The sequence below is a fragment of the Takifugu flavidus genome, chromosome 20 (assembly GCF_003711565.1).
Source record: "Takifugu flavidus isolate HTHZ2018 chromosome 20, ASM371156v2, whole genome shotgun sequence".
Taxonomy (NCBI): Eukaryota; Metazoa; Chordata; class Actinopteri; order Tetraodontiformes; family Tetraodontidae; genus Takifugu; species Takifugu flavidus.
In genome coordinates this window covers 11889633-11904682 of record NC_079539.1, presented here as the reverse complement: position 1 = coordinate 11904682, position 15050 = coordinate 11889633, and the positions used below count along the sequence as shown (strand labels likewise).

Genomic DNA, 15050 nt, shown 5'->3' with positions numbered 1-15050 from the left:
GTGTGTGTGTGTGTGTGTGTGTGGTGTGTGTGTGTGTGTGTGTGTGTGTGTGTGTGTGTGTGTGTGTGTGTGTGTGGAATATTAAGTCCTATAATATATTGAATAAGGTCCATTTAACCATTTTGGTTTTCTTATTGAAGACAGTCCCTAAATTTAGATTATTTTTTTAAAATTCTTTTTATACAGATTTCTAAAATATTGGTTTTCTCTTGTGACAGGGCAGAATTTAAAGATATTAACGGAGTTGTTGCTGACAGGATAACGACAGATTATAAAATTCTTAAAGGCATTAAAACAGGACAAGAGAAAATGTGTGGGTCACATTAACATTAGACTTGATTAAATTTAGTAAAGTTTTCTTATCTGTGATGAAATTGGAGATTACAGATGAGATGTCCAAGCTCTCTCACCCACCATCAAGAGCCATGTTGGGTTGGGTGCTGGAGGGAGGAGAGGGATGCAGAGATAAGAGGATCAGTGTTTAAACTTAAGCACCCAGCTCATCTGTGTGTGGACCCGGCGTCCTACAGAATTATTCTGTGTGTTGATATTTTGTGGCCAGTAGCAGCTGTGTATTAAGTGTTAGATTGCCGTCTCTATGCAGGTCAATTGATGACCTTTGCTGTTGTTCGGTGGTCATGTTGACCCATCTGAGAGCCCGGAGCAGGAGTTTGTTCTCCAGCTACACGCCTGGAAGTCAGATACCGGAGGTCCAAGACTCGGGTGACTACGTGGATTTAACCGACACCTGTACGAAACCATGGAGCTCCATGACGGTCAGATATTAAAATATGTCTTATAATGTCCATATCTCACTTGTTTCTGCTTCCCAGAGTTTGATCGTCAGTCTGAGAACATTGCTCCACATTTAAAATCGCAAACACAGATTTAAGTGTTTGTTCGAATCAGTGGAGATTAAATCCACATTTCTCTGGTCAAAGTTCATTAAAAGTACGGAACAGGAAGGTTTACATCATGATGGTCGAAGCCCGACCCACATATTTCTGACTAAAATCTTCTGAGTCTCTGGACTCTGACAACAATCCTCAACATTTGCCAGGAGCTGTGCAGAGACATTTATGACCTGTATGCTGAGTATGAGGAAGAGGAGGTGCAGGATCAGTTCGTGTCTCCTCACCTGCTGCTCTCTCCAGTGAAACACCTGTATCTCAACATCAACGTTGGTGGAACGGTCAGTTCATTCATCTTCAAGGCCAAAGTCATGAGGTCCAGACATAGTGTTGTTGAAGTAAACTCTCTATTACTAATTTGTTTGGAGACTGTTGTGCAATATATTGCTAAAGTTTCAGGTATTTCAATTAACTTTAAATGTATTGTGCACTTTAATGACTTTAATTACAACCTTCCTTTTCAACGGCCAGATCACCTTCAGAGGTTCCTGAAGGGGGCGCTGTTGTCCCAGTAGATCAGTGCTGGGTCAGATGAAGGACACTCGGAACTGCAAGGGGCATTTGATTAAAATCAATATGTTGGACAGCATCTAGAATAGAACTGTATAAAAAGAGCAGCTGTGAAGTGAACAGTAAAACCAAATAAATGTATTAAATAACAGTAATTTTCTTGGACTGTTAACTACATTTTTAGTCTGTACTTTAAAGTCTATTGTACTTTGAGATGATGTTAAAACTTCTCAACTGGTAACAGCAGTGGTAAGACTCGTCAGGCCCATTTGATTCATCAGCTGGCCATTATATTGCAAAGGTTCTCACTAATTTTAGGATTTCTTAGCAGCTTAACCAGTTTAAAGACCAACGTGCTTTCTAAAATAAAGGCATTTACATATTTATGGTTACTACCACAATATTGAGATATAAAAAGATGACACCAGGACCAAAAGAGTGGTGGAAATATGTTGATGACATAGAATAAACTCTATAGATGGTTTGAAGTGCTGAAGTTTGGCTCATTCTGCTGCAGATGTACCGTTTGCCGTTCAGGTTAGCTGCCAGCTATCCCAAAACGAGGATCGGACGTCTGGCCACATCCATGGATCACAGCAAGAAAATGGAGCTGTGTGATGACTACATTGTCCAGAGGAACGAGTTCTTCTTTGACCGTGACCCGAAGGTTTTCCACAACATATTCAACTTCTACAGGTTAAAAGCAACTAAAAATGCAGGTTTGATGGAGATGAAAACATTTCAGATGAGCTGTCTTTAACTGTCCCTCAGAACCGGAGTGCTGTGCATTAAAGGCGAGCTGTGTCCACGCAACTTCATAGAAGAGATAAACTACTGGGGCGTCAGGATCAAGAACAGCCGACGCTGCTGCCGCATCTCTTTTGAGGAGCGGCAGGATGAGCTGAACGAGCAGCTGAAAGTCCAGAGACAGCTTCTGGCTGAGGTATGATAGTGGCATAAGTCCGAAACTTGACTATTCCTGGTCCTGAGTCAGCCAGCGGCCTCTGGCTCGGTCTGGGCTATATCATAAACCATCTTGACGCTTTTTCAGTTCCAGATTTGAACTGTCCACTATTGCAGAAGTCCTGATCTGCAGCAGTTTGCTCTAGTCCCTCCTGTCTTCTTGCTCCTGTGAGTTTAAACTCACCCAGAAGTTTATTCCTTCAAAAGTTGCATCTTCCCCTCTGATCCCCGACCGCTGCTGTTGCTGTTGGGTGACGGTTTCATCAGCTCCGTCCAAGTCTCCTTGAAAATGAGCCTGTTCTTCATGTACTGACATGAAGCTTCTGCTGTCAGTTTTCATCATTTGTAGATGTTGATGGGATGGATCTGGGATCTCACCAAGATGGTCCTTGTCTCCTTGCCTGACTAGTGCTTGGACAAACACATCTTCAGTCTGGAGGAGTTTGAGGAAAATGATCAAATGGAGCCCAGGCAGGTGTGACCTGTGGTATTCATAAAGAGCAAAAGTCCTCCCAGCATGGGTTACCGTGACAACCCAGACGCTCTGGTTTTCAATTTTGCATTATTATTGCATCCTCTCATTCATTAAACCTCACCAAAATAAAATAACCACATCATCTTAGCTTCAAGCCTGTTTTTCTCTATAATCCAGGACGTTTACGTCACTTCTGAAGTAAAGACCACACGCAGCAATGCTCAGGAAGGTTTGCATTGTTAAACACAACGGATTTATATAAAATACCATCTTGTTTGTTCACTGGTAGCACAGCATAAAAGCACATCTATACGCCGTTTTTTTCAGATTACGGAGCAGCATTAAAAAGAATGATTCTATTGTGACATCACTGCTTCGAAAGCTATTTGTGTCTTTCAGATGGAGACAGAGGAGAATGAGGCATCATTTGAAGGTCTGAACTTTGGACCAGCACGAAGGCAACTGTGGAACCTCATGGAGAAACCGTTCTCTTCCCCGGCAGCCAAGCTGATGGCGCTCGCGTCCTCCATGTTTGTGCTCGTCTCACTTGTTGCCATGACACTGAACACTGTGGAGGAGATGCAGGACAAGGTTTGTAATTATCAAACCCTGGCTTACACACGGCTGCACATGGACTTTTCTGTGTGAAGCTGATCTGCGAACATCTAACATCTTATTTAGGATGCTGAGCTTGTGTCTCTCCTGCAGACGACATCAGTCCAGCCCTGTGGCAGATTCTACGGTGAGTATGTGGAAACCATCTGCATCTCCTTCTTCACCCTGGAGTACCTGCTGCGCCTGATGTCCACCCCCGACCTCAAGCGTTTCGGGCGCGGCGTGCTGACCACCGTGGACCTGATCGCCATCCTGCCGCATTACCTGCAGATGATTCTCGAGTGCTTTGAGGACAAAGAGGCGCACCTGTACTCAGGAGACATTGAGGCTGTTGCGCGTGTAGGAAAGGTAGAGAAGGTCCATCGTCTCTCCCACTTGAAGCAGTTCTAATTTAGACATTTGCTCTCTGCAGGTGGGTCAGATTCTGAGGATCATGCGTCTGATGCGGATCTTCAGGATCTTAAAGCTGGCCCGGCACTCCACCGGCCTCAGGGCTTTTGGATTCACACTGAGACAATGCTACCAGCAGGTCGGCCTGAATCTGCTGCTTATGTACAGAAGCACAGTTCAGAAGCTGCGATGTCACACGTTTGTGTGTGCAGGTGGGATGTTTACTGCTCTTCATCTGCGTGGGGATCTTCATGTTCTCAGCCATGGTCTACACTGTGGAGCATGATGTGCATAACACCAACTTCACTTCCATCCCACAGGCGTGGTGGTGGGCCACCGTGAGTCACTGTGTTCTTCTGCAAACTCTAAGCTCCCGTTACCCTCCACCCGTCCTCCAGGGGGACGTCAGATTAGTGGCAGGAAGTCAGTCTCAGCTCAATTACCTCATTATGCATAGAAATATGGGAGTTTAGTTCATAACTTCATGTTGTGCCTAAGCTTGTAAACCTGGGCTCTAGTAATAATGTTCTGAGCAATAGGCAATGAGATTATCTTCAGTCTGACCTTTGTAATGTGGCAGTAATCTTTGACGCCTCCAGATGGTTTATATGGCTCATATTTAATAACGTGTGAGAGATCATATTAATTATGGATGAGATGTGCTAATAAGGGAAATGTTGATGAAATGTGACTGCAGGATTTCATTATCACCTCCTAAAAGCTTTAAAATGTGTTTTATGCAAAAGCAAGCCAACGTCAACCCCCAGATGAACAGTGTCATGAGACATCTCGCTCTGGAGGCTAACCCTGCCGCTCCTCTTCCCTTCAGGTGAGCATTTCCACCGTTGGCTACGGTGACATGTTCCCTGAAACCAACCTGGGCCGCATCTTGGCTTTAGCTTGTATATCCTTTGGAATCATCCTGAACGGCATGCCAATCTCCATCCTGTATAACAAGTTCTCTGACAACTACGCCAAGCTCAAGTCCCACGAGTACACCGCCATCAGCAAAGCACGCGGGAAGGTCCATTTTCTCAGTAGGGCAGCGAAGAGGTTGTCTGAGTGCTGTGAGGCCGTTACTTAGCCAATGGCGACCTGCCTGCATTAGCCAGGCTGCGGCCAACAACCTGCTGACAGCCACTCTGGAGGACATAGGTGGTTTTTACTGTTGGATCCGCGGACATTCAAAAATGGAGGGAAGAAGTTTGACAGGGAGAAATCCCCTTTGAGGTGCAGTTGGATTCCTGATACATGAGGAGGATGTGCAGGTAAAGCAACACCCAAACATTTTGTTCATCCATACCCATGAATTATTCATATTTATCCAACATGTCACTGCCAAAACTACAGAAAGCCTGACCTCCGGCCCTCTCGGTGTGGTAGAGTTGTGTCCATCAGTCTGTAGAGCTCAAATAATCCCGTCCAACCAGACCTAAATACCTATGAGGATGCAACATCTGGATGTCTTGAATGGCACATCTGTCATCAAATCTGTCTTTCACATTGAATCCAAATCTGTTGATGTTGACACACAGCTGTGCAGCCCCGCGTTGAGCTTCGTTATCACAGTCATCCCAACAGAACGAGATTTGAGCTGAGAATCTGAGCCAGAATCTGAGCCTCATTACACTCAAGCATCTGAACGCATGAGAATATCATCATCTATCATCAGTATTCAAACTGATGGAGATTCATTTCACACAGACTGATGCATTATAAATGTTGACTTCTTCACTTTTTGATGACTGTGGCCTGCAACTAATGGAAACCCCAAATTTATTCTTAAAAATAATTAGAGTACTGTAGTACATAAAGACCAAAAAGCCCAAACGTGGTGATCAGTCTTAGGCTGCTGAGCTGCTCTAAGCAGCCATCAGCTCTTCTGAAGGGTTGGTCTGGGCTCCTCCACAGATTCTCAGGGGATCAGAACAGGGCAGATCAGACCTGCAGAGGGACACCGTGGTCCTTGTTGGTGGTTTCATTAGCTGTGAGTGCCAACCTTTAAAATTCAAAGACCTGATTCCATGAACTCTAACGGTCTGTGTGGAATGAATCCGAGTTACTAACAAATCAACTTTTGGACGGTGTTTTCATTTACCAACATGCAGTAGTTCATGTCTGTCAGGAAGCTGAAAGATCAAACACTGAAGGATCCAGACTTCAGAGCTGCTGCCACCAACTAGCAGACTTTATTAAAAACACTTCTGAAAAAAGGATAGTAAAACAAGATTATTTTTTTTTTGTATTTACTGCATATTTGATCAATTTATCACATGGTACATGGTACACATGGCAGTTTGTTTGCTTCACCAGGATCCATCTTAGGTTCCAGCTATTGTTTTATATTTCACTCTGATTTATGTGATGAAATTTCACCAGTTTTCTGTCAGACAGCCTCTGGAAACGTGAAGCTCATGTTTCTGATTAAATATTAACACATTTCTGAGCTTTATTTTGAAGATCCACTCATCCATTGAAATCAATACAATACACTGAAATTTTAACTTTTTGCAGCTTTCCGTGACTTAGAACAAAGACTTGAATGATAAAAGAAACCGAGTTTCATCCACATCTCACCGGTAAAGAGGGAGATGTGGATGACTGAACATCACACCGGCTACTGTACTAATGCCACACGTCCAACTGAAATGAGATTTGTGCTGCCTATTTTAAATTGAACTGTCTACATGCATCTTGGGTTTATCACTTTCCCAGACAAAACATTTAATCTTCACACACATCCACTTCAGTCCTCTTATAGACAACTTCAACAGGCCACAGTCTCACAGGTGTTTTGTTTCAAAAAAAAAAATAAAAAAAAATAAAAAATCCATATTTCACGACGTCGGTTTGCAGTTAAGAGTCTACTTGTTGAGATTCTCCAGTAGGATCTCGGCTCCTTTGTTGTTCCTGATGCTGCTCAGCTCTGATTTGATGGACTCCAAAGCCGTCTTCACCTCAGCAGCCACAGATTTATCGCAACTATTCAGAAGGCTGCACACAAAACAGCATTTATCAGAAATTCACTCATGTCATAAAAAAGGCCTCATTTCAAATATGAGGGAGAAAATATTGAGTGGATGTTATCATGCACATTTCAGAGGGTGGAAATTAAGCTCAGAAGGGGCTCCTCCTTCTCTGCAGTCACTAGTGGGCGATGAAGATGGAGATCTCCATCTTGATCGCCCATTTATAGCTGTCAGTTCAGATCAGCTTACTTGTGATACTTGATTGTGTTAAATTTGATAAGGAAGTAGATTTAAAAAGATGTTTTTGTGGCTAGATAACAAGTAGTGTTCCAAATGAACTCCTCTCAGCTGCATAACTGATCTACAGCTACTGGTTAAGGCCCAGAACAGAACCTGTAGTGGCTGTTACATTTGTAATGGTAGGTTACAAAAGGCAACATCCCCTGTTCAACGTAACCACAATCACAGTGACAAGCGTTCAGAATCAAGCGGAGATTAACCAGAACCTGACCTGCAGAGCACCATGGCCCCTCTGTTGGCTTTGACCCAGCTCTTCAGTCTGTCTGTGCCCACTGTATCCACCAGTATCCTGCTGAACCGCTCTGAGATGTCCACAGGGAAAGGAGGTCATCAGATACTTTCTCAGTTTTTGGAGCTACTGCTGTCCTTCTGACAACATTGATGTCTCAGAAAATTATCTTTATTCTCAGGGGCTTTCATGGTTTAGTGTTTCCTTCATTAAATTTGTGAACTATAAGCTGAGAAAAGAAATGCACATATGTTGGCTGGTTCTTACTTGTACCAACTACACAGCGGTATTTTTACCTTCCTTGCCAGCCTCTGCCAGTGTTAGGTCCTGCTCGATGAGCCATTTCAGTACCAGGTGCCCAGCAGGATGCTCTGCCATGTGCAACTGCAACACAAATCCACAGTTTTGAGTGAGAGTAAGCTTCATTCACATGAAGAAGCTCAGATGGCTTAGATCTAGATTAAGCCTGACTGATGGCAGCTTATTTTAGCTCCCTTTTTCACTTGCTAGTTCTCATCTTTTCTTCTCCAGACAGGCTCGGGGATTCAGAGAGCCTGACTTGACCCCACCCTCAGCAGTCTAATGAATCCCTTTATTCTTTTTGCTGAATATCAGCCTTTTCCTGATGTCTCTCTGTTATAGGAGCATAAAGTATCTTCTTTAGACCAGCTTGGCCTTTAAAGGCTCCATGTCTCAGAGTGTAGCTGGAGCTTGATGGACTTTCTTAGTTGTTCTGAAGCATTCTTTAAAAACAAATGAATCTCCCCCCTTCACGTACAATATTCTTGCATGTGAAGCCCTTTTGTTCATAGAATTGATGACTGAATGTTTCCTTGTATAGTAATTTTAGTTTTGGGGGTATTAGGTTAAATTCGCTAGTGAAGAGGAACTTTTCACCATGCCATTCAACTGCTCACTCCTCATAACGTTCTGGAGTATTCAACTGTCAACAAGTGCTAATTGGTATGGAACCAAAAGTCTCAAGGTTTTGATGAATCCTGAATGTTCTGGAAAAGTCACCTCGTTATTGGTTCCTCCTGGCACCAACTCGTGATTGGCCAATTGAGCTACAGCCGTCATAGCGGGCCGGAGGTCCCCGCAGGCCGATGCCAGGATGTCACTCACGGTGACACTGGTGGCCTTGTCTGTGACCATGGTGTGAGCGTTGTTGCAGAGGTAGTCCAGCAGTGCAGGGGAGACCACGTCCAGCAGCTCCTTCCTGCGAATGGCTGCGTCCTTTTTACTGAGGAGAGCACAAGAGACGTCACTTTGAGCATTTTAAGACATCAGTTGTATGTCTTTGCCAGTCACATATCCCTTCTTTGATGGTTACCTGTGTGCATTTCCATCTCCTTGCTGCAGCATCCTGATGATCTCTGGCAGCAGATGAGCAGGATCTCTGGGGCTCAGCAGATATAACAAAACCTTTTTGCCATATTTGTTAGTGATGACCTCATCCAGAGATGACAAGATCTCCTGAAAATGAGACATGATAGTTTCACCCTTAAATTAGCTTTCAGCAGAACAAGTTTGTTATTTGCTTCAGCTGTTTCAACATCTTAAACCACATGACATCAGACTTACTGAGAGCACGGCCTGTTTTACCAGCTTAGTGTCGTCCACACAGTCAAATACAGCCAGAAGAACCAGGTGACCAAACTCCCCCTGTGATCAGGTCCAGTTAAAATTCATTAAACATGTACGATCTAACAAATTAAAGCTGGTTCAAAGCTCATTTAAACCCCCCTCATACATCTGTCTGTACCTCCGTCGGATCTTGGTGTGTGGTGTGTATGTTTGTTGTGGACTGTGACAAACAAGTCAGTTGTGTTCGGGGTCTGATCTGTTGTCTGATGGAAAGAGCTCGTGTCACGTGACCCTTTCCTGACTTAACTGCTGCAGTATAATTTGAAACTTGAATGTGCCCTGGGGGTTGAATAAAGCTCTTTGTGTTGATCTTTGAATCATCCGATCCACTGCAGCTGGAGCAGAACACACATGTAAACTCTCAGATGCAGTGAAAAGGTCCCCAGGATGAGTCATGAATCCACAATTCTTTCAATGAGAAATAAAACTCACAGTGGCGAACTTGACCATATATGTCTTCATCGTTTTGATGATTACTTTTCTGTCCTGAAGCACAGAAAACACAACACACACATTAGGCCGGCATCAAGTGTGGAAAGTTACAATCAAGTAAAAGCTGACAGAAAAATTACAAAACGTGAGATTGTGCCAATTTAAAAATGTTAAATGACATGTTATTAAAGGGGACATATTATGCAAAATTTTGGTTTCAGTGCTTTAGTGCATATATTTGTGCCTCCCCAACCTGTAAGTGGGAGTTTTCACAGCGAATTCAATGTTTTGTGAGCTGCAGCCAGAAAATGTCTCAAAACGATCTGTCTGAATTCCCCCTAAACTGTTACGTCCTGCTGATGAGAATATCCCACACACACACTCATTAGCATCTAGAGGAAAACACAGCCAAACCGGCCGAGAACTGAGAAACTGCTGTGTGTAAAATCTAAGTGTGCTCATGAATAACATTTGATTTACACATTTAGGATGTTAACGTGCAGAAAAGAACCAAAATATATCCCCTTTAAGAAAACTGGAAAAGAAAAAGTGGGATAAAGCTGTTTTGTTTTGTCCCCAAAGATTTTAACGGACTGTTTGTACCTTGGCTGTCCCGTGCCACAGACAGTGCATGGCCACTCGTGCTCCATCGTGCGTGTGAGCCATATAGACGACCGACTCCCTGATGGACTCGATCATCTCCTGCTCACGTTGCAACAGACACAACAGTCAGATTTTTCACCACTTTTTTAGGGTTGAAAACAGAACAGATGACACATTACTCACCGTCCTCTGTTTGTCAGGAGCAAACATGAAAAAGTCCAAAAACACTTTGTGGACCAGAGAGTGTTTGATCACTTGTTCTCTGCAAGAAAATAGCAAGGACTCATTTTACAAAACTACACAATAAAATCTCAAAATGAATCAGTCAAAATGCGGCTCTTTGAAAAACAGACTTGCTGTCAAACATTGAGTAATTCCAGTTACATGTGCACTTTGTAGAGTTTGTTTAAAGAAAAGAATATCAATCAGAAAACTATAGGGTGCGAATAATAAACTGATATTTTGATAGACTGGAAATGCCACATTCAAATCAAAAGGAAGGGATGAAGGAATGATTTAGTAAAAAACTTATTTTTCTCCAGTTTCTCATTTTCAGGACAGCAGTTTAGAATCAGTGTCCCCATTAAACAATCATGTCCACTGCTGTCAACCTGTTTATTTCCCATCTGCATTAAAAGTCTTTGGTTGTCTCATCTTACTTTTGGGCCATGGGTGTGAGAATCTGCTTCATTTCATCGATGATGCCATTTAACTTGTCTGGGTTTCCCTCCATGACTTTCTCTATGGTGTTGCACACTGTCGACTAACAACAATGAAATGTTCAGTCAGTCATCAAGCCAAGAGGAAGAGCAAACATCACCGGCATTGAATGTTAAACATTAACTCTTGACATGAGACAACTGTACTACACATGAATCTGAATCTACACACACACACACACACACACACCTTGCAGACAGCGAATGTGTTGCCGTACAGCTCCTCTGTGAGCATGAGTCTCTGTGCGAGTACAGCTTTGTCGTTGTAGGCGTACTCGATGAGGGAAGAAGCTGTGGCGTGGCGAAGCATTGGGCGCACTTGACCTTTAAAACACTGCATGACAGTAGCGACAAGCTCCTTGTTGCTAGGGATGGAAAACCGAGGATGAATAAAGAGCACAAATTACGACGACGGAACTGATTGATTGAATAAAGAGCACAAATTACAACAACGGAACTTAAGTCCAGTCAAACTAAAGAACAGCTGCTAACTTCAGTTTTGGTCATGTCCACACAATCAAATTTCTGGGACTTATTTCTACACATGTGGAGCAAACAAGAAGCATGTGAAAAGCTGGAGGAAGAGGATGAGAAGGAGGAGGAGGAGAAAGACCGAGTTAACCCACCCATACATCAGCAGTTTCTTCACCACATGTCTGCCGTACTGCGACTTGGATAAACCAATGATGTCGTCTGTTGAACACAGTAAAACTGGTTTTACTGAAATACTCAAATACCAGACAAATGTGGAGGGTGAAGCAGTTAATGCTGCCTGCTGACCTTTGAGCTCCTCAAAGACGACTCGCCTCTGCTCATGGCTGCCAAACTGAATAAAACACTGGAGCACCCGAACAGAGTCATGAGCAAATGCCATCTGGAGGCAGGACAAGAAGATTAGAGGCAAGATATGCCCAACAATCCTGCATCGACGTAACATATCATATAGGAGGCATTTGAAGAGCCCTGAGGACAAGTGTAGTATCCCTGGTCCTAAGTGTCAGATTAATTTGGCCTGATGTCGACAAGAAGAGAAAGATTCACCTGTTTCACCTTCCCATGAATCAGATCATGAAGCTCCATCATCAGCTTTGTCTTGGACTCTGTATCACAGTCTTTTCTGTTGACACAATCATGAGCAGCAACATTTAAAAACCTATCTATACAGTAGACACAGAGAATTGTCATCCCAGACCGCTTCTAAAGGTGGTCAGGGATTCTCCCAACAAGTGTGACAGTCAGGTGTCAGCTTTGAAACTTTCCCTAAGTGCTCTTAGCAGAGAACGTCTGAACATCTAAATTAACAATAAAATCCAAGAATACACAAGAACAAGTTCCCCTTGAACTGTTTGAATCACATAAAGATGAAATGTAAAGACAGGAACAACAGGAAGGTGCTCAACTTGGAGTTTTTGTTTTTGCCATTGCTGAAATACAAAATTAGAAAGGCCAATCTAAAAACACTGACTGTATAAAACTGCACTACAGTGCAGTCTACAGTGGAACTTTTACATCAACCAGCTTTGTGTGTGTGCACACAGGAGTGCTGCGTGACAGGGAGTGAGTGTACCTCCTCAAGGTTCCCCACACTTTTTTTGCCTGACAGATGATCTCAAACATGTCCTTCCTCTCCATCTGCTGTCGGTTCTTCTTCAGCTCCTTCTTCCTCTGCTGCCTGTTTAATTTCAGCTCTTCTTTTGTCATCTCCTTCATTCTTGGCTTAAAGTCACCTTTCTTCATCTTCTTAGCTGCTGGACCTGCCCACACACAAATGACCACTAAATTATCCACAGCTGATTAAAGCCATGTAGAAAGGAACCTGCTGTTCATGGTTGAGAGTTAAAATGACTCAACTTGATTAAAAAAGCATTTCAGTCAGAGCTTGAATTGTCATTTAGGTTTTAACTGTGTTTTAAACTACAGCCAGGATGGGGTAGTTCATGTAATTGGGGGAGGGGAAGATTTCAACATAAACTGTACCATAGCATACTTTATGTAAACCTTTAAAATTGTATCTATGATTGTGTAACTATGTTTAGTGTCATGTTGAAAATTAGATATGAATCCAAAGAGAAGACACAAGAAGGCTATTTCAAAAGCAAAAGATTCAGCATTAAGGAAAATTCTGATCAGCAAAGCAAACTCACCTTCAGCTTCTTCTCCTCTCTTTGATTTCAAGGGAGGCTTCTTCCTCTTCTGTGATTCCCCATCAGTTTTAGAGCTAATGAATTGGTTTTGTTTCTTGCCATTATCTACAGGCTTCCATGACTTGTTCTTTTTCTCTGTGCTGTTGAAGGGTTTGTAGGGTTTCTTTCCACCTGGTTTACTACTTGGTTTCCCACCAAATCTGGTTGCCTTGGAATCTGGACAGTTGAGACATGCCCTTTAAAAATGGACTGAGAATAGTCTGGGACATCCATCATGTAAATTTGGGAACTCACCATTAACTTTCTGTGTAAACTTCTTTCCTCCTTTTGGAGAAAATGGTTTTCTGGTCTTGGAATCCATTCTAACGTACATCCCACAGACAGAAAGATGGAGGAGCAGTGGAGAAGACAAGTAGTTAAAAACACATCTAGTGAAATTCTGCACATTCTCAATCATACAAAAAACAATTTCCACAGCCTGCAAAAAAGTGTCTGTATGGTATTTGACACATATGAACAGTAAAATTAAGTTTCATTTGAAAGTTTAACAAAGGAAGAATGTCAGTGATATATTCATTAATGGCACAATCTAAGAACATGTGGTCTCAGCCAGTATTTTTGACTTGTTGATCAAAGGGAAAGGTGCTTTGATTCAACCAACTTTTAATATTCGGATGTATTGTAACTCCCATCTACATCACTTGTATTGATTCACTTCCACCAGTCATTGATAGGAAAATAGAAGGTAATATATTGACGTCAAAAGCTGTGATCCTCTGCATGAAATACAGTACAAAATGTTGTTACTTGGGGGTATAACGATAACAAATTGTGTGACCTCCAATCGTTCCAATGGGCGCAGAAAAATGCAAGTCCTTGCTGAAACCTCCAAAAGCCACAGCATTCCGGGTCAAGCTGCACATTTTGATTTACTTTAAATGCCTGGACGGCAAATGGTTGAGCTATGGCACTGGTTTCAGCAATGTCACACAATCCGTCATCCAAAAAAAAAAGAAAAAAGGCTTTCTGGTCTTTGCCTCCATTGTAATTGTCCCACAAACAGAAAATCAGTTGACACCACTAGAAAGGTAAATAGTTACAATAATGCAATTTTATATACTCTCGACCAAAAACTCTGTAGCATTTGAAGCATTACGGTAGTTTGGTTATTACCATATTACTGTTCAGAATGTCAATTAAAATTATAATTATATATATATATATATATATATATTATTTACAATATGGAATTATATATATATATATATATATATACATACATACATACATACATACATATACACACATACGTATATGTAGTTTTATGAACATATGGTTCTTTTGTTAATAGAAGTGTATTTTCAAATCATTACAGCGAAATTGAGAGCTGTGAGAATTACTGCAACTACAATCAAACAGTGATCAGTATAAGTTAATTGATTTAACCGAAATTTAATTCGATTGAAGTTTGGTTTGCTGTGTTGCCTCCAGATAACTAGCAGAAAATAGCCGAGCATTAAAGCATAGCATTATAAAATTCCTGTCAACGAATAACATTACACAAACATTACGCAACAAGGTCTTTCTACCTAATTTACATCGATAATTAGAACAATAACATTGTCTTTAAAATATATATTGGTGTAACGCACATTTCAGACACACTCACGTTGTTTCTGACAATCCCATGCGTTCCCCGTCACCACAATTTACGGTAACAAGCAATCCAATCACAACTAATCCCTCGCTGCCGTAAAACGTTGCTGTTGCTGCAAATCGTTACTTTACTACTTGGAAAATGTTTGTATATGTGATGAAACAATTTGAATCGAGTTATCAGTGTATTATCAGTACTGCTTCATTAACGTATAGAGATCATCAGTAGACTCTTCGCTAATGTGTAGCAGACGCATTTATTTACAATATGGAATTAAATACGTCGTTAACACAAAACGGGATTTCGATCATTAATTTGATAAGAAACCGAGCAAATCAATGACGACTAATATTGTTTCTTATTTTTAAAATAATTTTTTACTACAACTGAAATTACATCACAACTTATAAGCAACTTTAAAGAAGAGAACTCCATTACCCAGCAGGTTGTGCTGCAAGTTCTCCTAGCAACGATTCAGACCATAAA

General features: G+C 41.9%; 3 protein-coding genes across 6 annotated transcripts in view; 2 read left to right on the top strand and 1 right to left on the bottom strand.

Moving 5' to 3' along the window:
• The first annotated feature begins 179 nt into the window (after positions 1-179).
• kcnv2a (potassium channel, subfamily V, member 2a) lies at positions 180-6145 on the top strand. Its single transcript, XM_057019734.1, has 9 exons — positions 180-776; positions 1061-1192; positions 1939-2117; positions 2193-2364; positions 3259-3450; positions 3568-3822; positions 3887-4003; positions 4077-4202; positions 4694-6145. The coding sequence occupies exons 1-9, from the start codon at positions 639-641 to the stop codon at positions 4946-4948; spliced, it is 1566 nt and encodes a 521-aa protein (XP_056875714.1). The 5' UTR covers positions 180-638; the 3' UTR covers positions 4949-6145.
• On the bottom strand, positions 6024-14660 carry pum3 (pumilio RNA-binding family member 3). Of its 2 annotated transcripts, none has more exons than XM_057019732.1 (18): positions 14577-14660; positions 13202-13269; positions 12908-13123; positions 12331-12517; positions 11805-11880; positions 11544-11637; positions 11390-11456; positions 10954-11128; positions 10704-10807; positions 10228-10306; positions 10045-10143; positions 9442-9495; positions 8947-9027; positions 8696-8838; positions 8383-8605; positions 7659-7746; positions 7345-7435; positions 6024-6858 (listed from the first exon to the last, which is right to left on the bottom strand). In XM_057019732.1, the coding sequence occupies exons 1-18, from the start codon at positions 14594-14596 to the stop codon at positions 6729-6731; spliced, it is 1995 nt and encodes a 664-aa protein (XP_056875712.1). In that variant the 5' UTR covers positions 14597-14660; the 3' UTR covers positions 6024-6728. The 2 variants fall into 2 exon arrangements, with proteins under 2 accessions (XP_056875712.1, XP_056875713.1); XM_057019733.1 differs by having other exon boundaries at positions 14560-14636.
• Positions 14661-14808: 148 nt separating this feature from the next.
• LOC130517692 (cilia- and flagella-associated protein 44) overlaps positions 14809-15050 on the top strand; it is a 14600-nt gene continuing 14358 nt past the window's right edge. For all 3 annotated transcript variants that reach the window (XM_057019727.1, XM_057019726.1, XM_057019729.1), the window contains exon 1: positions 14809-15050. This exon is cut by the window's right edge. The gene's annotated coding sequence lies outside the window, so the exon portion shown is untranslated.

Coding starts and splice junctions, on each gene's coding strand:
- pum3 (XM_057019732.1), bottom strand. CDS start 14,596: ATGGGATTGTCAGAAACAAC. Junction 10,144..10,227: donor CTCCTGACAAACAGAGGACG/GTGAGTAATGTG, acceptor CAACGTGAGCAG/GAGATGATCGAGTCCATCAG. Junction 6,859..7,344: donor GGGGCCATGGTGCTCTGCAG/GTCAGGTTCTGG, acceptor TTTTGTGTGCAG/CCTTCTGAATAGTTGCGATA.
- kcnv2a (XM_057019734.1), top strand. CDS start 639: ATGTTGACCCATCTGAGAGCCCGGAGCAGGAGTTTGTTCTCCAGCTAC. Junction 1,193..1,938: donor ACATCAACGTTGGTGGAACG/GTCAGTTCATTC, acceptor ATTCTGCTGCAG/ATGTACCGTTTGCCGTTCAG. Junction 2,365..3,258: donor AGAGACAGCTTCTGGCTGAG/GTATGATAGTGG, acceptor TGTGTCTTTCAG/ATGGAGACAGAGGAGAATGA.